The 24,870-nt window shown below is 35.6% G+C and overlaps 1 protein-coding gene across 4 annotated transcripts; it reads right to left on the reverse strand.

Annotated features, from left to right (window-relative positions):
- Positions 1-12,717: 12,717 nt before the first annotated feature.
- Positions 12,718-20,432, reverse strand: SIX2 (SIX homeobox 2). Of its 4 annotated transcripts, none has more exons than XM_077292237.1 (2): positions 19,519-20,432; positions 12,718-13,877 (listed from the first exon to the last, which is right to left on the reverse strand). In XM_077292237.1, the coding sequence occupies exons 1-2, from the start codon at positions 20,076-20,078 to the stop codon at positions 13,604-13,606; spliced, it is 834 nt and encodes a 277-aa protein (XP_077148352.1). In that variant the 5' UTR covers positions 20,079-20,432; the 3' UTR covers positions 12,718-13,603. The 4 variants fall into 4 exon arrangements, with proteins under 4 accessions (XP_077148352.1, XP_077148350.1, XP_077148351.1 ...); XM_077292235.1 differs by having other exon boundaries at positions 12,718-13,907; XM_077292236.1 differs by having other exon boundaries at positions 19,513-20,432.
- Positions 20,433-24,870: the final 4,438 nt, after the last annotated feature.

The raw sequence follows: 24,870 nt of genomic DNA on the forward strand, positions 1-24,870 counted from the left end.
CTTTCTATTATTTTCTCTTTTTCATTCCACCAATGGTCTCACATTCTGCTCCTCTATCATTTTCATTCCATCAATCGTCTCACTTGCTGTTCTTCTTTCCCTTATCACTTTTGTCTCTCTCTCTCTCTCTTTATACATTCTTCCTTGAATTCCCTGCTATGTTTTTTATATGAAGAAGTATTTGAGCCACACACATTTTATCACTTACTGGATAGGCATTAGATATTAGATTGATATCTACCCCTGAAATTTACATAGAATTCTAGAATCTTTGGTAATGCTCATTACTTCCTTAGAGTTTGAGCATCATGGCAATCACACTTGATTGACCAATTGATTATTCAAACACCTACTTGCCCCAGTCGCACAGAACAGATTTTTATTTTCATCATCTCTATGGAGTTTCAATGGAACATGAGCACACAAGGTTGATCAACTCCTCATTAAAGCTCCTTATCAACAGGGCCATGGTGGAATACTATTTTATGATTCAATTGCTACAAACCTGTCTATCAAAGCCCCATCAGTCTAGCATGTTACTACTATGTGATGCATAAGTGATACACAATGCAATTGCTGGGATCCTGTCAATCACATATTCCCAGGATCCTGTCCATCAAACGCTGATTGATGCAACATTTTGTGGATAAGTGGTACATTTTATAGATGGAATACCTCTGTAAGCCTTGAACCTCTTTTTCTCGAATGCTCTTGTTCTTTTGCTTCTTCTTCACTATTTGTTTTTTTCTTGATTCCATTCCACATGAGTATTTGGGTACTTTTTAAACTTGTTCTAAAAAGTTTTTTAAAATACTATGAGCACGTTTGCTCATCTTAGTTTTTGACATATGATAAAGCATAATAATTAATTGACCGTTCTAGGATTTAATGGTCTGGCCCTGAATCTTTTATTGTGCCTGAAACTATCTATTTTCTTAGTATTTACGAGGCTGCTTAATCCTCTTGTTTTAATAATCCTGCAATGTATTATGGTAATTCCAAAACTTTCCTATGACACAAGTTCTAAAAAACACTTTTGAGTCGTCAAACTTACCAGTTATCTTAGGAAGTTATTGCTTGATTCTAAAAAGGTTCATCTTCAGAAGAATTACATTCCTTCTATTTGTGTGAAAAAATTAAGATTAAAAAATAAATGTAAAAAAAAATAAAACAAATTAAAATCTACTTTTTAAATTCAAAGGTACTTTAACCGGTAATAATAAACATATTTGGTACTGCCTTGTCCATAAAAGTCCAAACTGTGAAAATGTAAAATTATTTAACCCGTACAATAAATGTAAAAAATTCAAAATGATCATTTTTTTGGGTCACTGCATCTCTCCCAAGCAATGCAATAAAAAGTCATATATACCCCAAACTATCAATAAAAACAACAGATCAGCTGCAAAAAAAGTCCACATACAGCTCCATCTTCAGAAAAATAAAGAAGTTAGAGGTCCCGAAAAATGGTAACAAAAAAAATAAATTTTTATTTATAAAGAATATTTAAGCCTCTAAAATAATAAAATAAAGTGTAAGTTTGGTATTTTCCTTAATTGTACCAATCTGGAGAATCATGCTGCCAGGTGATCTTTACCACACAATGAGGAACCTAAGAGAGAAACTAAAAAAACAATGGTGAAATTGAGTTGCTTTTTTTTTCTTTTTTACCACTTGACCACACTTGGAATATTTTTTACATTTTTCCATACATTATATATTATAGTGAACGGTGTCCTTCAAACCTACAGCTTGTTTTGCAAGAGAAACACTCATATAGCCAAGTCGGCAGAAAATATAAAAGTTGCAGGTCATTGAAGAAGGGGAGGAAAAAAATATAATCCAAAAATGAAGACAAAACCCTTATTTGAATTACAATAATACAACTTGTTGTTTTTCCAATGATATCTTTGTTACAAAAACCCTTATTTTTTTACTGTGTTTTCAATGAATTGGTTGTTTATTGAAATATTGATGTTACATTTTTGACTTGTGTTTTTTTACTTTTTTACTTGTTGGTAGTTATATTTTATTTCATAGATCCAGTATTGCCACAATACACATCTTATTTCTGAAAAGTGTAAGAAAAACGTAATTTGAAGGTTTGTTATAAATACATACAGACATTGACATGTTGAGAAATTTCCCTGCATAATATGAGAGATTCTAGCTTACCTCCAGCATTGTAGAGGATTCCACGCTTCTTCTGAAATGCCACCGCTTAGTTAAAAAAGGAACTTTCATCAAATTTTTCATGTTGAAATGGACACACAATGTAATTGTAGTTGCAGAGCAGAATAAAAAAAATTATTTTTTTTTTAAAACTTTCCTTCCTGATAGGCCGGGGTCACACTTGCAACTGCAATGTGAGAAACTCGCCCGAGTCTCTCGCATCAAGACCCGACACTGCCGCCAGTGGTTCGGACCAGAGCGTTCAGCTGCATAGAAATACATGCAGCCGCACGCTCCGGTCCCAAGTGCCGGGTATTGAGGCGAGTGACTCGCGCGAGTTTCTCGCATTGCAGTTGCACGTCTGACCCCGGCCTTACGGAGGTATTAGCAAACCATTTGGCACATAATGAGCTAACTTTTGTTAAATCCAAGTGGTTGTTATCAGCGTTTTCACTTCTTCCCCCTGTATGATGCTGACCAATCAAAATCATTCAGCAACAGTCCAAAGAATGAAAAACACGCCCTCACCATAGCTTAGAGCAGATGTAAAGTAGTGTAGGGAGGAGACAAGGGGCAGTACAGCCGAGCTGACAGTTCTTTGTGAGAAGAGCTGGTAGAAGTGTTTTGTAATGTTACACAGCCAAACTCAGCTGTGCCGAGACTTTCCCTACAAGGACCTTATCTAAAAGGCGTGAGGCATCTGAGGGCTAATCTTCCGAATTATGCAGGAGGTTAGAGGTTAGACCAGGAGATCAGAGCTGTATTATTACATCTCACACACTAAGAAACCTTAGCTATTGTAGGGATATGCTCTTTTTCTGCTGTATTGCTGCCGGCTTATGATTGGGCAACTCATACTACAGGGAGAAGAACTACACGCCCCCACTGAAAACATTCAATTGGATTTAACAAAAGTTAGATCATTAGGTGCCAAATAGTTTGATTGCTAATATCTTTACAAAGGAGAGGCAAAATTAGGAAAAAATGTTGTATTCTGCTTTGCAGCCATCTTTATATCGTGTGTCCAGTTCAACATGAAAAATCTGGTGAAAGGTCCTATTTAATAGAAGGAAAAAGGAAAATATCTGGGGCCTTCAGCAGTGGTCAACTGTCACTAAAGAGAGATGAGCGCCTATTGCTATGACCATCAGCCTCTGATTTCCAGGAGGAAAATAAGGAGGCTAAACTCAGGGTTATCGCTATAGGGGTAGAGTGCTAGCAGTCTCACCTAGGCATTGGTGTTGAAGGGACCCAAAAGAGAGTAAAAACGTAAGAAGATATTGATCGGATAAATGGCGACTGTTAAAAATGTTGCATTTCCTTCTGGCCAAATTACTATAAATCTGAGTAAGTAGCCTCTGACATTCACTATAAGTTATACTATTCTTGCCCACTTGATTGAAGTTCGCTTATTACTAGAATTTTATTAAAACATCAATAGCAAATGTAAAAAATATTTTCTTCTCCATCTTAGTGGAGACAATAAATCTGATAAACGCTACTGCGCAGGCGCCGGCGGCACCATCTTGGAGGAGGCAATTTTTTTTCTTCTCTAGCAAGATGGCGCCGCTGGTGCCTGCGCAGTAGCATCTATTGGATCGCCGATTGCTGCTACAGTGCAGGCGCGGCCGGCGCCATTTTGCTACAGATTTTTTTAAAATAAAATAATTGAATACACATTATAGATTTGATCATGCTGCAGCGCCTGCCTGCTGAAGGGGATTTTTTAAAAACAAATATATATAATACTCATTATGTAAACTAGTGGGCAGGTCAGTGAGGGATCAGTGACCTATCAGCAGTCCGCATTATGAATATCTGACCCCCCCACAGGCCGCCCCGGAGCACGGGCATATCATTAACTCAAAACTGAAAGTAAAGATTAAACAACAACCACAAGACAGATTTCATCACCAGGTATCATTGTAATCAGTATAACAGCACCGACCTGACACTGTCTCTAGGTTACTGAGCACAATCCTGCTGACAGGTCAAAAGGTAAGATGGCTATGGTGCTACGTACAACTAAGTTTAACAAAATAAACTGGGAAAAAGAGACGCAAGTGGGCAAACTAAAGTCAGTGTAAGTGGTCTGATGCTAGGCTCCTGTAAATGACAATGACCAGTGCAAAGGCTAGAAAAAAAGAAGCCAGTGACAAAAATCTTAACACAACCCCATGGACTATCTGATATCAAAATAAGCATGTAATATGTAACCTCTTTAATTTTTAAGCTCCTGGGTTCACATAATGTTTTTGTGGTCTTTTTTTTGCATTTTTGAACACGATAGTAAATGTTTTGAAATGTAACAAGCTCTAGGTTTGATGTATCCCGCAACATTTTTTCACACCTGGACCAAAGTCTAGTAAGTTTTTCTTACCAAAGTCTCAAGTACCTGTTGTGCTGATTTGATACATTTTTGTTTGTTTTTCATCTTTACCTGCTTTTTTTGCATCTTTATGGTGTTTTTAGAAATTGTTTCTCTCATTTGCATCAGGCCTGTGTCCAGGCGTTGAGTATAAATGTCAGATCTAGAGCTTGTAAGTGTTGTTAAAACTGCCACAGATCCCAAGAATGCCACTAAAACCAAGGAAAACACTACTAGATGTGAAAAACATTTCTTAGGACTCATTCAATTTCAAAATGGATTACATTATACAATTTGTTCAGTTGTGTTTCCATACCGTATTCATTTTTGGTCGGCATTGACCTTCGGGGTTGGCTCTTTTCCATGAGATTTGTAAACCTTTTATGTCCTTTCACTTAAACAAGCAAAAACAGCAAAAAAAGAAAAATTGTTGTTGTTTATGTAATTTTAGAGAAGCGTAGATTATAGAGATGAACAAATGGATGCCATGCAAATTTGTATCAAATTTTCAAGAATTTGTTAAATGAATGCTCCCATTTTACACAAAGCAGAAGATCGTATCAGCTAGGATCATAGGATCTTGGGCACGACTGGGTGGGCTTCCCCATAATGACTTGCAGCCATCACATCACATGGTACAGACACTCAGAAGAGACTATCATAGCCTTTATAAAAGCAAAAGCAGGGAATGCAGCAGCCATTTTCAGGAGAATCTGGATAGTGATATGATGTCACTGCTTAGCCATAGACATAGGGAAAAAAAGCCATAAAACAATGAACAAATTCTACAGAGAGTATGTGATAGCGATAGAAGTGAAGTTATTTACTGTATGTTGAGGTCACTTTGGCATTATTAAGGCCGTTTTTGTGCTTTTGACTATAGAGCTTAAAAGGGGTTCAGTACAGTCCTAGGACACCTCAGCGTATTATCCATGTCTCTCCAGGGCAATTTAAATACTTGTAACTCGTGGTGAATCGAACTTTGGGGAAAAAGTTGCCAAAAGATGATGAATTTGACTTTCAAAGATTTGCTCATGTCTAATAGATTATAATAAAAATGGAACAAATTTGCACATGTAAATACCATAGACTTTTATGGTAGACTACTATGGGCTAAAACCCATAACAATACAGATTCATTGGTACATGCTGGACATAAAAAAAATCTTTGTACCTAAAAACAGCTAAATAAAACGAGAATATAAATAAAACAATTTAAGTAAAACATTTTTAATGAAAAAAAACCAAACAATTTGTAGTTTTGTAATTTGGACGTGAGAATGAGCCCTAGGATTCCATCATTGCTGTATGTGAATGTGACTTTATCACATTCATATTCATATCACGTTCATATTTAGATGTTTAAATGCCACGTCATTTCCCATATTAATATTACAAGTATTAAATTGTCACTGGACTAAATATGCCTTCTGTTATAATAAACCAAAGATAACAATAGATTTATGCGGGAGATAGGACAAAAAAAAGTACCGCATGCATTAACCCATTACTTGCCAAATTAAAATTTTTACAAGTACGGATTTTTCAGAAAAGGGCGTCCCAATATTCAATTAAAAATGACAATGACGTGATTTCCTATTTTGAAAACATTCATTTTACAAACACAACACAAAAAAATTGGACCTAATTATAAAAATTATAAAATCTTAGTTGCTAGAAGCTAAAGATTAGGCGTCCTGAAAAAAAGGACATTGGTAGATAAAGTTTTAAAAGCTTTAAAATATAAGTTGCCTTTATCCAATTTTTGCTGGGGAATTCAATAAAAAAATAAATATGGAGAAATAGGATGCCAACATGTTCAGTATTAAAAAAAAAAAAAGTAAAAGTCTTGTTTATGTTCTTGACAGTAAAAAATGATGCAAGCGCGGCGGCGGTGTAACTATCATCGGTGCAGGGGTTAAACTTACATCCGAGGGGAGATGGGAGGGAAAGCTTCATCTAGCCCATATGAGAAGATCAATACTATGTGATAATGGGGGATTCTGTTGGAGATTTTTCTTTGGGACCCATGAGCTTAAAGTGACATTACGTGATAAATCCCCATGCTTTCCACTTTGGCTTAATATTTAACCCATGATCAAAACATTGGTACACATTTGTGGATAAAAAAAAAAAACTCCCAAAATGTGCCCTGGAGGGGAACTAAACTGTTTTTTTTTTAGGGCCATCATGTATCATGTGACCTTTATTTTGTATAGAAATAGACTTATGCAACTTCTAAATGACTATTTGACCTCCTGACTTCAATTTCTAGAGAACATGCTGGGATTTGTAGTTCCACAAGACCTGACTAACCAGTCTTTGGCCATCTCATGGGAGTGCACAGCATTGAAAATAAACTGCATTTGTGTTCTATAGGTAATAATGAGGCGTTATGGCGCTACTTCTGAAATTTTCATATCTACACACAATCCCCTGATAAATAAATATATATATTACACGTACATCTGCGAGGTAAGTGTTGTAGTGTATAAACATCAGCTTCCATCAAAAAAAGAGAAGAAAATATTCTCTTTGGCCTCCACGAGACATAAATCCTTATTATTTGTAGGAATGTGATCCATAACAAGCTGCGTCCGTTAGAAATTCTGCATGAATGTCTGTAATATAGGATATTATATTGGAAAATTCACCAAAAAATACAGTTAATAGCCATCAATGCTGTACTTGTAAATGAATGTGTACATGTAGGAAAGGTAGGAGCTGTAGTCACACTTTCCTGCAGTTCAGGTAAATGTGACAAATGCAAATTCTGTGATCCATCCTGCCATGTATGCATTAATATGATGCAGATTTAGGCTCATTAGTGGCAAAACAAAAGTTGACTCCAGTTATTCTTATTATGCCTAGTTTCCATTTATCCGCCGATATGTCTTTTTTTTTTTTTTTTTTTTACCTCCAGACCACTACAAAAACACCAGAATGACACTGATCTAGAAACTGATTTCTATGGGATCGCTCCTATTCATACAGTGCATCAGACCCCTGATCGGAAAATGCTGAATCTTGCATTTTCCATCAATTTTGCAATTAAAATAACTTAAAAATGAGGCCCTTATGACATTGTGATCAGTTGAGACAAAAAAATTAATCCTTGCACGCTGGATAAATGGTAACCCGGTTTTACTCCAAATATTTAAAGAAAATCGCAACTTTGGTTTCTGTTGTAAACAAAAAAAAAATTGCAACAGTCTTGCCAGGTGGAATTTTCAACTTTTTAGAAAGTTACAAACTTTTTTTTGTTTTGTTTTTGTGCAAATGTATTACACTAAGCTAGAAGAATAAACTAAAATCTGACAAAAATATATTTTTTATTCTATTATGAAGATTTATATTAAAAATATCTCTTCGGATAAAGTGTTTACAATCTAATGGTTTAATGACATTTCTACGCATATTTCCCACATATTGTGAAAGTCTTCTTTTAATACAATTTTTACTTTTGATGTATGAGAGCATTTTTACGTCTAATGTAATCTTGTACCATTAAGGATGCGGAAATGCAAACATTTTTTCTGACATCTCTTGGTACTGGCTTTCTTTAGCTGTGCCCATAGTAAATCTGTTTTCTCCTTACTGTCAGCTAGTGTGTCTTTCACACCACTTATTTCTTGCATTGCTTTAACTTCAGCATACACTGTGCAACATGCTGATAAATCTCACACAAGGCCCATTGGCCCCAAAAATACATATTCCAAAAAAGTGACAGAAACATTCCATTCATAATATTTCATAATACTTAATTCCCTATAAATATATATTGAGGAAAGCTCTCAAGAGGGGAATTATTGAAGTCATTTTTCCTCGTGGCTGTGTTGCTCTTGTTTGCATCAAATTTATTAAAGTGTTGCATGATGTTTCATAAATTTGTCAGATATTTACACATACTTTTTTCTAGAGATGTATTTCCAATTTTTTACTTCACCTCCTTCTGGACTTTGTGCACCTTTTTTTTTTTTAAAGTAGCAATATGTAATTCTGTATTAACCCTAATTTGAAAGATAGATAGATAGGTAGATAGGTAGATAGATAGCTAATAGATAGATAGATAGATAGATAGATAGATAGATAGATAGATAGATAGATAGATAGATAGATATGGGATAGATAGATAGATAGATAGATAGATAGATAGATAGATAGATAGATAATAGATATGGGATAGATAGATAGATAGATAGATAGATAGATAGATAGATAGATAGATAGATAGATAGATAGATAGATAGATATGGGATAGATAATAGATAGATAGATAGATAATAGATAGATGATAGATAGATAGATATGGGATAGATAGATAATAGATAGATAGATAGATAGATAGATAGATAATAGATAGATATGGGATAGATAGATAGATAGATAGATAGATAGATAGATAGATAGATAGATAGATAGATAGATAGATAGATAATAGATGGGTAATAGATAGATAGATAATAGATAGATAGATAGATAGGTAGATAGATAGATAGATAGATAGATAGATAGATAGATAGATGATAGATAGATGATAGATAGGTAATAAATAGTAACATAGTAGCATAGTAGGTTATAGATAGGTAATATATAGATAGATAGTAGATAGATAGATAGATAGATAGATAGAAAGATGATAGATAGATAGATAGATAGATAGATAGATAGATAGATAGATAATAGATAGGTAATAGATAGATAGAAAGATAGATAGATATATAGATAGATAGATAATAGATAGGTAATAGATAGATAAATATATAATATTTATATAGATATATAGATAATAGATAGATAATAGATAGATAGAAAGATGATAGATAGATAGATAGATAGATAGATAGATAGATAGATAGATAGATAATAGATAGATAGATAGATAGATAGATAGGTAATAGATATTAGATAGATAATAGATAGGTAATAGATAGATAATGGATAGATAAATGGATAATAGATAGATAATAAATACTAGATAGGTAATAGATAGATAGATAGATAGATAGATAGATAGATAGATAGATAATAGATAGGTAATAGATAGATAAATATATAATATTTATATAGATATATAGATAATAGATAGATAATAGATAGATAGAAAGATGATAGATAGATAGATAGATAGATAGATAGATAGATAATAGATAGATAGATAGGTAATAGATATTAGATAGATAATAGATAGGTAATAGATAGATAATGGATAATAGATAGATAGTAGATAGATAATATATAGGTAATAGATAGAAAGATAGTAGATAAATAGATAGATAATAGATAGATAGATAGATAGATAGATAATAGATAGGTAATAGATAGATAGATAGATAGATAGATAGATAATAGATAAGTAATAGATAGATAATAGATAGGTAATAGATAGATAATATATAATAGATAGATATATATATAAATAATAGATATTAGATAGGTAATAGATAGATAATAGATAGATAAAAGATAGATAGATAGATAGATAGATAGGTAATAGATATTAGATAGATAATAGATAGGTAATAGATAGATAATGGATAATAGATAGATAGTAGATAGATAATATATAGGTAATAGATAGAAAGATAATAGATAAATAGATAGATAATAGATAGATAGATAGATAGATAGATAGATAGATAGATAGATAGATAGATAGATAGATAGATAATAGATAGATATATAATAGATAGGTAATAGATAGATAGATAGATAGATAGATAGATAGATAGATAGATAATAGATAAGTAATAGATAGATAATAGATAGGTAATAGATAGATAATATATAATAGATAGATAGATAGATAGATAGATAGATAAATAATAGATATTAGATAGGTAATAGATAGATAATAGATAGATAAAAGATAGATAGATAGATAGATAGATAGATAATAGATAGGTAATAGATAATAGATAGATAATAGATAGATAAATAGATAATAGATAGGTAATAGATAGATAGATAATAGATAGGTAATAGATAGATAGATAGATAATAGATAGGTAATAGATAGATAAATATATAATAGATAGATAGATAGATAATAGATAGATAGATAGAAAGATGATAGATAGATAGATAGATAGATAGATAGATAGATAGATAGATAGATAGATAGACAGATAGATAGATGATAGATAGATAGATAGATAGATAGTAGATAGATAATAGATAGGTAATAGATAGATAATAGATAGAAAGATAATAGATAGATAGATGATAGATAGATAGATAGATAGATAGATAGATAGATAGATAGATAGATAGATAATAGATATATGATAGATAGATAATAGATAGGTAATTGATAGATAATAGATAGATATGAGGTAGATAGATAATCGACTTACAGTGAATACTTTCAGAGGAAACACAGACACATATACTTATCCTGAATAAATAGATTGATTCCTATGTGATGAATAGATAAACCTATAGAAGGCAATTGTATTGCGGTATTTGGACCATTTTACTATCTGTAAGCAAAAAATCAGGTTTATAATATCATATTTATAATCACTTTTGCGGCTAATATTAGTGATTTGCTTTCATAGCTGCACTCCCAAAATTGACCTTTTACCGTTTTGTGTTTCTTGCATCTTAATATTTCTCTGTGACTAAACTGACTAAAAAGAGGATTACAGCGGAACATCAGGAGAAAATAATGGAAGATAATAATAAAAATAATAATTATAATAACAGCAACAACAGCAACAGTACAATATCAGCAATATTAAATTGCTACTATACTGTTGTCATTAGAAAACTTTGGTAATAATGATACATTTAAGTAATAACTATAAGGATGATAATCATTATTATAATTATTAAAATTATAAATATTATCAGTTATTATTATTAATAAAAAGTTGTCAGGCTATTATTATTACTATGACTACTACTACCTGTAATAGACAATGTATTGTGTTGCATTACTATTACCATGGTAGACATGAAATTAATATGGGGAAAGAGAAAAAAAAATGTTTGGGGTAATAATTATTATTGACATTATTATGATGCATGGCATTTTTCCTTTTGCCAATTATACTGAGTTAAAAATGATAGAGTAGAAGAAATCATGTATGTATAACTACTATTATTATCATTAATAACATTTCATATCAATACTAATTTATTGTAAATATATCACGTTTTAGATGTTCATATAACGTAGTCCTAAGTATTAACTTTGTTTTCTAAGACAATAATTATTCCTTCCTATAGATGATAATGGGTGTAATTATTGCAGATCCCAGATAATACTCTGCTGGGGTTACAGGTACATGTGGAGCTAGTGATTAATAAGGGCTGTACACTGAAGAGTCGCAGCACAGATCGCAGTGCTGAGCTGTATAGAAGGGGATAAGATCAATGTCTTCTAACAATGATGATTCTATTTATAATAATCCACATATACAGAGTGCAGGGATAACTCCAGATTGATGGGTCACCTGGCAGTGCACAATTGTCGCATCAGCTACAATTACAGCTACAGAGTTAATCTGAAAACATAGTATCTGGAAAAACGTGCACTCAGTTCATCTGGCAGAAAAAAAAGATTGCTGGAACTTGTGGTGTACAACTATACGTGCAATTCTATTGTATTATTGTGCTCAAAATTCCTGAAACCTGGAACAATCACTCAACAGAAGGTGATAACTAACCAAAACCTAGAAATGTCAGGGCAATGCTCTGCAAGGTGTTTGCCACTTCAGTTGTGGAACTACTACTCCCAGCAACTTCCAGCATGAAACAGCTGTAAAGCCAGTCTGCAGACCATTGCACTACGGTAGAATAGTGAGAAAAAAATGTACAAAGAAAAAGTGAAGGAAATTGTCTTCTCTTTTCCAAATTGGCTGGAAAAAAAACCTCAACTTATATAACTGCATAAAAAACTGAAATTTGACGGAAATCTCAAACCACTGCCTATATGTTTATTTTTCCATGATTGTTATGAAGTTTAGGCATTTTTATATATATGTGTAAAATGTATCACGACGGATGTGGGATCAGTTATATAGAAATTATAAAACCACAAGTAATATTTTCAATACTCCTATTTTATTATAAAATAAAAGCAGGGATAACTCCGAATGATTTTATTCACTATATATATATATATATATATATATATATATATATATATATATATATATAACAATGTCAACTGACCTGATCCAAAGCATAATAGGGCAGGTAATGTCATTTGGAGGGGTGTTGGAAAGTGCTTTGATTTGGGCAATAAGTAGATGCAGGTCCTGACACAAGGTCTGATTAAATACCCTGGATGATGACTTTGTACACAGGACACTTGCACTTTATAGAGAGTTTATATGAAAAAAAAAATGAAATGTACTTGGAGACACAAGGAGAGGCGCTTAGTTCAGTTCTACTCCTGTAAACCTTAGTTTTTATGGATCCCGGAGGTCATGAAGGTGTATAAATTTTTTAATGAAAAAAAAAAAATGTTGTAGCTGTTGCTTAACATACATTCTTGATTTTTGCAGAAGTTGATGTTTGAGCTTAGAAAAGGTGGACTGGAGTGAAGGTCACATGGGGTGGAGCTGATGCCTTTCTGCTTTACTCCTGTCAGCACATGACCAAAAAAATAAAGCTTCTAGCCAAATAATGCACTGGTCACTCTGTATGATCATTATTCTGTAACCATTATGAACCCAGGTTCGTTATGTCAGATAAAAATAGGATATTTGAGTTTAATAAAGTGTGACAGTGCATGGAATTAGCTCCTGGCACAGTGATGGCATGAAACCCTGAGGGCGACTTCTCCATGAAGTACTTGAGGGACATGATGATATATCAATACTGGAGATACTTGGAGGAGCAGTGGGCTCATTATAACTTATAAGGTTGAATAATAATGTAATATTGGAAGCTTATACAAGGTAGTAGTGATGTCTAAAGGACATCTGGAGTGATGTCGGTGCCCATTACTGTACCTTCTCTTCACAGATTGCAGGGCCAACCATGTTGTCATTAACGGAGTCACTATCCATATTGTAGCGTTGTAGAGTCTTACAGATAGCTGAATAAATCTTAAGAGCCAAGGTCCACCAAGTTAGATGACATTGGGTTGAGGATTGAGTCTTGCAAAGTGTGATGGTGCATGGTATCTGCGCCTGGTACCGGGATCGCGCTGGGGCCCTGAGGATGACCCATTCCATGAAGTGCCTGGAGTCCGGGGTTGGAGGTGAGCAGCAGGGCCGGACTGTGCGAGGTGTGGTCTGGGGTACCTGATGGCGTTTTGTCGTCGTCGGAACTTCCTAATACAGTTTTTCCTCCATTTATCGAAGATGACAAAGCGTTGTGACTGTTGGAATTGGAGTTTTCGTTATTCTCCCTTAAAAATAACAGATATTCATACATATAAATCATAAATGTCAGCACCCACCTACCAAGTTACTCTATCTCCAGTATGTATTATCTATCTATCTATCTATCTATCTATCTATCTATCTATCTATCTATCTATCTATTATCTGTCTCTCATCTATCTATCTATCTATTATCTATCTATCCATCTATCTATCTATCTATCCATCTATTATCTATCTATCTATCTATCTATCTATCTATCTATCTATCTATCTATTATCTATCTATCTATCTATCTATCCATCTATTATTTATCTATCTATTATCTATCTATCTATCTATCTATCTATCTATCCATCTATCTATTAGCTATCTATCTATCTATCTTTCTGCACCTACTTACATACTGTTAAAAAAGCAACACTCGATAATTAGATAATAAGGGTGCAGACATTCAGAAAGGCTTTAATAATTTGAAAATCGGGAAAAGTCACCATATAGGTTAATAAAAGACTGTACATTTTCCATCTGATTCTAGAGTGCTGCCTTTTTTTTAAAAATAATATATATGTGGATATTTTTTTTTCTGACAACCTTGTAGGCTTTTCAGCCATTAAAATTTGGAAAAGTGCTTCTAGATTTTTTTTCAATTTCTGATCTATCCATCTATTTATCTAGCTATCATCTATTTATCTATCTATCTATCTATCTATCTATCTATCTATCTATTTATCTAGCGGCACATTAAGGGCAATGCATTTCATGTAAACATTATAAATCACTGCAATAGAATCCTGGAATCCTAACTCTTGTATAACTAGAAGTCTCAGCATACCTATGAAAATGCAGTTCTACAGATGGTCACATCGCATATCTATTTATCTATCTATCTATCTATCTATCTATCTATCTATCTATCTATCTATCTGTCTATTATCTATTTTTCTATTATCTATCTATCTATCTATCTATCTATCTATCTATCTATCTATCTATCTAGCTATTATCTACCTATTATGTTTCTATATATTATCTATCTATTTATCTATTATCTATCTATCTATTATCTATCTATCTGTCTATCTATTATCTATCAATTTATCTATTATCTATGTATCTAGGTATTTATTATCTATCTTTTTATAATCTATCCATTTATTATCTATCTCTGTCAATCTGTCTGTCTCACACTCCCTCCTTCAGTTCACTCTTGCAAATACACTCGTGTTAGTATGTGTCTCTCTTGTAAACATATATACATAATATATATATGTGTGTGTGGTTGTTTACACGGACATTATACACAGGACTATATTGGTAAAATACAGAAAAGAATAGTATATACCTGCTCACTACACTACTGATTACCAGGAGTCTATTTTTAGGAGATTGTCCAGCATTAATCCTTGTTCCCTTCTGCTTTTATACAAATGTTCCTGTTTCTTTCATTGCCGAGCACAAAACTCTGCACGATTAACCCTTCCTGACCTGGGCTAATACCCCTAGTCTCCTATACATTATTCCTGCAATATTATAAATATCATCACAGAGTGCAAATGAAGAGATCGGTTTAGTTGTTAAATCATAGAAGAGATTTTCGTGATTAAAAGTGTACAGAATTGCCACAAGTTTTATTAAAGGCAAAACCTAAAGGTCTACCTAACAACTATCCTTAGTGGCAAGTAGGGTCATTTATACTATTGAATGAATTGTCACTTATGTTTTCAAACATTTCACCAATTACTCTGTGAGGGGTTAACCTTGGTTGATTTTCCAGTAATTCTATCTGTGCAGCAGTCTCCAACCTGGGTCTTTCCAGCAGTGTAGATGGTACAACTCCCAGCATGCACAGACAGCTGGATGATGGGTGTTACAGTACCTGATCAGCCGGACTGTAGCTCCGCATCAATAGGAAGTAAGCTGTGGTTACAGGCTGCGAGCTGTCATTGTGCAGCAGATTCATGGTGGGGGTTGTAGTTTCTCAACAGCTGGCAGTATGTTATATATATGTTTTACGTTTTTATGAATATTATCTCAATTTACATATTATGTTACATTCAACGTTCAGCTCAGTGTTCCCATATCACATCGATAATAAATATATACATATGTATCAGAAGAAAACTGTGCAATGACTTTGGATGAACAATTACGGATACTTTTCTTATTTTTAAGTGTCATAATAGGATTGCTCACTTTTCCATTAGAATATATAGTCTCCCAAGCAGAGGAAAAAAAAAACTTTAGATAACAGACGATTATATATATATATATATATATATATATATATATATATATATATATATATATATATATATATATATTTGATTTGGTAAGTTGTCTACACAATTGTAACTACTGTGAGCACATAGACTAGTATTTGGAGCAGTCTGTATTTCTGTAATATACGATCGATAAGAGAGTCGCTTATTAATGTAATGTTATTATAAATTAATGTGACCAATGTATCCTCTCTAAGGATGAGCTGATCACACTGACCATCATTGGGAATAATATATAACAGTTTTGTTCTGATGATAAGAGGAATGACTGGAGCTGTTGTACTGTTCAGACAAGTAATAATCAATGCCCACCTATGTATAAATGCCCACCTATGTATGCGGCCAGAAACACAATGTCGGGAATGAGTTTCTTCATGGCGTGTAATGGCAATCGTGTCTGCTACCTTCTCATGTGAAATGGTGAAATGCTTTACTCAATTATTTGTATTACCTGTGTTTATGTGTGTGTGTGTGTGTGTGTGTGTGTGTGTGTGTGTGTAATATATGTATATATATATATATATATATATATATATATATATATATATATATATATACAAACCATACATGTTTGTGTTATTTTTATACTGTGATACTATAATTGTTTCTTTTATTTAGAGTCGCATAGGTGGTTATGCTCATATTTTTAGTATCTATCTATCTATCTATCTATCTATCTATCTATCTATCTATCTATCTATCTATCTATCCTCATATCTGCATTTCTATTAAATCTATTATCTATTTAGTTGACAAAATCCTCAACTGCTCTTGAACCAAATCGTTGCCACCTGTTCACATGGGCCAATAAATAGATCATTTTTTGCATAAAATTTGCTATTGAGCGCTGCCCACTTCTTTTGCCTATCTATCTATCTATCTATCTATCTATCTATCTATCTATCTATCTATCTATCTATCTATCTATCTATCATTTATCTATCAATCTATCTATTATCTATCTACCTATCTATTATCTATCTATGCGTCTGTCTATTATTTATTTATATATCTATCGATTTATCTGTTTTTCTAGCTATCCATATTTATTACTATATGTATGTTTAGTGATATATATATATATATATATATACATATATATATATATATATATATATATATATATATATATATATATATATATATTGCTCTAATACAAGATCTCAAAACTAGTCATACTGTATTTGTAGGGCCACATATAAAGGTTATACAAAGTCATAAATACTCTTATTCTAGTAAAACTGTGGACCCAAATAATGGAAATATAATTACGGCCGAACTCTATGTATTCATTAACTATATTACTATATTCTGCATTCGTAGAAACATTATTATTTTTAATATTTATAAAACAAAACGTACACATCTAATAGATAATAGAGTAGAGGTGACAAAAACTCCATCTTCACCATAGGCCTTAAAATCACCCAAGAAGTAATAAAAGCCTAGTTGTAAACATATCACATCGATGTCTGTACACCAGTGTTATGAATGCTCTGCCTCTGTGGGCTGAGAGCTTAGTTGATTATGATAATGACCATTTAATTATATGTTTGCTATCTGACCTGACACCGAGCAGTTCATGTCCATCATCATTACACATGTCATGGTGGAGGAGTTATGTTGCCCTCAAGTGAGAAGGAGCTGGTGCCTAATGAGGTGAGTGGGTGAGTGTGGCTGTGGATGGCGTGTCTGTGTGTGACAGGTACACGGAGTGTGAGACACGATATCATGGTGACACTCTGTGATAGGCATTGGGGACATATTTTAGTGCTTATCACACCTTTTAAAGGGACACTAAAATAACAGAAAAATCAATAAAATACAAACTAAAGATAAAAAAAACAACGCATAACATTTGTAGAGGTTCTGAAAACTCTCATATAGATAGATACATATATATATATATATATATATATATATATAAATATATATATATATATATATATTAACAGTGACTGACAGGCGTATGTATGTATATATATATATATATATATATATATATATATATATATATATATGTAAACAAACACGTGTGTGTGTGTGTGTGTGTGTGTGTGTGTGTGTACTTTTCAGTCACCGAAAGAGAGTTGGTTTGTGTTTATTTTTCTATAAACTTTCTGAAAAGAGATAAACAAGTTTCATAAATAAATATATATGTATGTATATATATATATATATATATATATACTGTGTGTGTATATATATATATATATATATATATATATATATATATATATATATATATATATATATATATACACATATATAGGCCAACTATTTTTCAGTGAGTTACAGATAACATGATCTACAGTTGTAACAGTTGTATAACTCCATGAAAAATAGTTGGTCTATATATATATATATATATATATATATATATATATATATATATATATATATATATATATATTTTTTTTTTTATTATTATTTATTTATTTATATTTAATGTCCTCTTAAATGCATCCAAAGTGTAAATGACCCTTGCATTGTTATAGGTTGTCTTTTCTGTGGTTGTATTTAATCAAAATCTGATCTCAACACTTGGATTATTGCTATAGCAAAGGTAAATGATTCTTTTGTGCTGCTCACTCTGGAGCTCACCCAGGACACCGTCAGCTCTGCTACATCTGACATCAGCTCTGCTACATCTAACCTCAGCTCTGCTACATCTGACATCAGCTGTGCTACATCTAACCTCAGCTCTGCTACATCTAACCTTAGCTCTGCTACATCTACCATCAGCTCTGCTGCATCTAACCTCAGCTCTGCTACATCTAACCTCAGCTCTGCTACATCTAACCTCAGCTCTGCTACATCTGACATCAGCTGTGCTACATCTAACCTTAGCTCTGCTACATCTACCATCAGCTCTGCTGCATCTAACCTCAGCTCTGCTACATCTAACCTCAGCTCTGCTACATCTAACCTCAGCTCTGCTCCATCTAACCTCAGCTCTGCTACATCTAACATCAGCTCTGCTCCATCTAACCTCAGCTCTGCTACATCTGACATCAGGTCTGCTCCATCTAACCTCAGCTCTGCTACATCTAACCTCAGCTCTGCTACATCTGACATCAGCTCTGCTCCATCTAACCTCAGCTCTGCTACATCTAACCTCAGCTCTGCTACATCTAACCTCAGCTCTGCTCCATCTAACCTCAGCTCTGCTACATCTAACCTCAGCTCTGCTCCATCTAACCTCAGCTCTGCTACATCTGACATCAGCTCTGCTCCATCTAACCTCAGCTCTGCTCCATCTAATGTTGCAGTGTGGAGTGTGCCTGTTTCCAGTGATCCCATCTTGGTTCCCATGTCTTAGGGTATTAGGAGAAGGGCTGTACTTACTCGTACCTCTCCTTGGCCTCGGCTGCCCGGTCCCTCTGCCTCCTGTTCTTGAACCAGTTGCTGACCTGGGTGGTGGTCAGTCCGGTGGCCTCGGCCAGCTCCCTCTTTTCCCTGGGTGAGGGGTAGGGGTTATGTGCATACCACTCTCTCAGCACGCTCCTGCTTTTTTCCTTGAAGCAATAGCTTGTTTCTTCTCCATCCCAGATGGACCTGGGCAGAGGGAACTTTCTGCGCACCCTGTATTTGCCCACCGCGCCCAGCGGGCGCCCCCGTAGTTTCTCTGCCTCTATATAATGCGCCTTGAGCCACAACTGTTGCAACTTTGGGTGGTTGTGTGGAGAGAACTGATGACTTTCGAGGATCTTATAAAGCTCCCTGAAGTTCCCTCTGTGGAAAGCCACCACGGCCTTGGCCTTCAGGACGCTTTCATTCTTGTGGAGGTGCTCACAAGCCGGCAAGGACCACAGGAAGCGCCCCAGCCTTTCTATGTTGCCCCCTTGCTGGAGAACCTCACAGACGCAGGCTACTTGCTCCTGGGTGAAGCCAAAAGTGGGCAGCATCGACATGGTCCAGTGTTTGCCCCCCAAACATCCAGATCCAGGAGAAGGTGCAGAAATGCCCAGGTCCGGTGCGCCAAGTGCGCTCAGTCCCAGGCCCGGTCCATGGAGCCTCCTCTCCAGAGCGCTCAGAACTTTCCTGTCCCGGGGAAGTTTGCAGATCCCTCAGTGTGCAGACCATGGAGCACTACAGGCTGCTCACCCGCCGTCCTCCTGCCTTTTTTCTTAATAATATTATTCTAAACTGGCATGAAAAATGATTGTGCGCCTTGTGATTGGCTGGATACCTGACCCGGGGACTGCAAGGATAAGACAACAGTTTTAGTCAAATTATTCGCCATGGTAACCCTGTCAATCACAGGAAACTCGATCTGCCCGGAGGAGGCTCCCTGGCTGCGTCCACATCGCTCCCCTCCACTGAGAGGCGGCCTTGGAGCTGAAATATTAGGGGACATTAGGGGGTGGTGTAAGGTTGGAGGGAGGGGGTGGTGTAAGGTTGGAGGGAGGGGGCTGTAATCCTGTAATGTCAGGTCCACACAGCAGCAGCAGCAGCAGCCTGCTTCATTCAGTGCAGGGGATGGATGCTGCCCCCCAGGGCTGAGCTCAGGCAGTCAGGACACACTGGAGGTGATTGCAGGCTTTGTGGTCATGAGACAAAACTCCTGTTAGGTTTATCCTGGGCTGCTGCTGGGTCCAGGGGAGAGGGAGAAAGTGTACATTCCATTACAGGGAACATCTCCAGAGCTGCAAACCTGAATATATTTCCTGTTACAAAAAATATAGTTAGAAAAAAAACCTGGCAAAAATGTCTCACCCTAGCGACCCGTGGTTATACATTTCTTACAATACGAGGATTTGATATGGCAGTTATAGAACACTAAATAACAAATCATCCCCTAACCATAAGACAGGGGACACAAAAATAATAAGTCATCCCCTAACCATAAGATAGAGGACACCAAAATAACAAGTCATCCCCTAACCATAAGACAGGGGACACCAAAATAATAAGTCATCCCCTAACCATAAGACTGGGGACACCAAAATAACAAGTCATCCCCTAACCATAAGACTGGGGACACCAAAATAACAAGATATCCCCTAACCATAAAACAGGGGACACAAAAATAACAAGTTATCCCTTAACCATAAGACAGGGGACACAAAAATAATAAGTCATCCCCTAACCATAAGACTGGGGACACCAAAATAATAAGTCATCCCCTAACCATAAGACAGGGGACACAAAAATAATAAGTCATCCCCTAACCATAAGACTGGGGACACCAAAATAACAAGATATCCCCTAACCATAAGACAGGGGACACAAAAATAATAAGTTATCCCCTAACCATAAGACTGGGGACAGAAAATAACAAGTCATCCCCTAACCATAAGACTGGGGACACCAAAATAATAAGTTATCCCCTAACCATAAGACTGGGGACACCAAAATAATAAGTTATCCCCTAACCATAAGACTGGGGACACCAAAATAACAAGTTATCCCCTAACCATAAGACTGGGGACACCAAAATAACAAGTCATCCCCTAACCATAAGACTGGGGACACCAAAATAATAAGTTATCCCCTAACCATAAGACTGGGGACACCAAAATAATAAGTTATCCCCTAACCATAAGACTGGGGACACCAAAATAACAAGTCATCCCCTAACCATAAGACTGGGGACACCAAAATAACAAGTCATCCCCTAACCATAAGACAGGGGACACCAAAATAACAAGTTACCCCCTAACCGTAAGACTGGGGACACCAAAATAATAAGTTATCCCCTAACCATAAGACAGGGGACACCAAAATAACAAGTTACCCCCTAACCGTAAGACTGGGGACACCAAAATAACAAGTCATCCCCTAACCATAAGACAGGGGACACCAAAATAACAAGTTACCCCCTAACCGTAAGACTGGGGACACCAAAATAACAAGTTATCCCCTAACCATAAGACAGGGGACACCAAAATAGCAAGTTATCGATAGGATAAGAAATAACTTGATCGTTTGGAGAGGGGGGGGGGTCTGACTACTGGGACCCCCAGATATTCTAAGAATGGACCTCTGGAACTCCAAAACCGAGGTTCTGCAGCTCCATTTTTAATGGATCGGATGTGCACATGCTAAACCTCCATTCATTGTTTATAGGACAGGAGAAAGTGGAGTAACTTCCAGTTTGGGAAAACCCCCAAAATAGCACATTTATGATCTAGAAAATGTCACAAAATTTTGTTAAGAAATGTCTCAAAGTTTTGTACATATGTAATGTATATATGAATTATTTGCAAAGGTTACTGTTTAAAGGGAGTCTGTCTCCATGTTTTTGCCGTATAATTTGAGAGCAGTGAAAAGTAGGGGCAGAGACCCTGAGTCCGTCCAGCGATGTGTCACTTACTGGAATGATTGATGTAGTTTTGATGTAATCACAGTTTTATCAGCAGAAGATTTTCACTATTAAGCCTTTTGCCAAATAGTCCTCCATATTCATGAGCTCTGTGTAACCCTGCCCCCACAACTGATTGCCCGCTTTCTGCCTATGCACAGTGTACACACAAAACCAATCAGTGGTGTGAGTGGGGTTATGCACAGCTCAGTATTCAGAGAACTGCTAGATCTGCAGAAGATAAAACAGGGATTTTAGCAGCACTGCAGCAATCAGCCCAGTAATTGATACATCGAAGGAATCGGGGTCTCTTCCCCTACAGTATGCTTCTGTCTCATGAGAGAGCAAAAACCAGATGGACGAAAAATGGGGAAAGATTCCGGCACGACCATCCAGGGATTTTTTTTCCCAGGGCTTTTTCAGTGATTTTTTTCCTATATAGCCTGCCCAACGTTTCCATCCTGCCTAACGTTTACTCTCTCTCCATGATTTAGAGCCAGCGCCTGCAGAGTGCTCAGTGTCTTTCCTTCTCAGTAACAGTATACGCGTTACATTCAGGGAATCTCCGTATACCCAGGGCCAAGGACTAACCTGACATGCTGACAGATGTACACATGACCCCAGTAACAGCCAGCTGGAAACCCCCCGAACTCGAGAGTGCAGAATATTCAATAATGGTATAAAGATAAACAACCTAGAAACCGCCCGTATCTACAGTTTAGGAGTTGTTTTCTGTATACTGGGAATATCCTGCACTCCTGGGCAAATATATACATAGAAAACTAAATAAAATAACGTTCTGTCTTAGGTCCATGAGAATTACGAAAAAAAATAAATAAATAGCCAAATAAATAATATAAGCCAAAGAAATGATAAGCCAAGTAAATAACACTTTTATTATGGAGCTGATGAGACGCTAGTTTAGTTAGGCCGAGTGTCGTTTATCCATTGCATTCTGATCAGAGTTTTTTTTTTTTATGTCTAACTGATGTGTTGTCATCTGGCTTTTTCTCGAATGCAAAATTAGTGAGCAGGATGAAAAAATGCAACTTGTAGTGTTTCCCGGTCCGGCTTCTTCAAGGGTTTGATGCAACCACTGATGGTACGGTGTGAACGAATCCATAGCAAAGTATGGGATCAGTTCTTGCATCACTTTCCCTTTGGTATTTCAGTGCCACGGCAGAGGGTAAAAAAAAGATGTCAGTAGGGTGAAATGATGCCTTAGATGTCAATGTCAAGATGGATCGAAATGTATGGCCTAATATCAGTGGTAAGTCTGGATCCGTCTAACCCACGAGTGAAACATATCTAAGCATTTCAGGAAAATATGTTCAAACTAAATTGGTTCTGATGGATCTAATATATAGATCCATCATAAATACATACTGTATCTAAAAGTTTTTTTTTTACACCTTAAAACTTAGGCCCCGATTTATCATGACCAGTGATCTACCCGCCGGGCTAGACGAGGGGGCAGAATGGAGTGCGAGGCTCCAGATCCATTAGGAGGAGCACGTGTGTTAATGAATCAGGTGTATCAACGAGTGGCGTGCGCCTCCATGTCTAGCGAATGTCGATGCCAATTGTCTTCCCTCATCCTACCACAGCTTCACACACTTTGTTCGATCTGGGCCGAAAATGGCGTAGCAAAATTTTAGTTTATTAGTTGCCTGACTTTTCATGTGTATAATTTCTGTTATTTATGTCTGTCCCGATTCTTCGGCTTATTTTAACTTTGTAGAGAAAAAAAATGTTTATTATCTATAAAGCATCCTTAAAAATATCTTTATAGACATCTCTATTTAGTTCTTTGAGTGCACAAGGGTGTACTTGTTTGGATAGGCTGTGCGTCTGATTGGCTTACTAACTGACCATTCAGGAATTAGGGCATTGCATGGAGACACATGGACCAGTAGTAAGTTGAAAGTGATATGTACTACTAAATTGAAATGTATTAATCCTAACTAAGGGTATTGTGGTACTAGTTAGCAAGAGGACCATGATAAGTAATATCAGGGTGGCAAAATCAGTTTTAGACTCCCTAGTCCTAGCAATACCTGATCGCACGTACTCTTGTGTTTAGTATTTAGGACTCGGACTGGCCCACAGGGTAACAGGGGAATCCCCCGATGGGCCCCTGTATAGATTTGGGCCCCCAACCCCACTGTATGGGCAGTACTTGGCATAATTCACTTGATTCACTCTGTACTGAAAAAAGCAGCATCTCATTCATTAACCACTCTACCCAGTTTATTATTATATAGAGAAATAGGTAAATTTGTGAAGGAAGGCAGTATAATATTTGCATGCAGGTGAAAAGTGAGCCCCCCAAAGTCAATGTTACTGGTGGGCCCTTGTCACCCCAGTCTGACACTGAGTATATGGGTGTCACGGGAGTA

This window comes from Ranitomeya variabilis, chromosome 2, assembly GCF_051348905.1.
Source record: "Ranitomeya variabilis isolate aRanVar5 chromosome 2, aRanVar5.hap1, whole genome shotgun sequence".
Lineage (NCBI taxonomy): Eukaryota > Metazoa > Chordata > Amphibia > Anura > Dendrobatidae > Ranitomeya > Ranitomeya variabilis.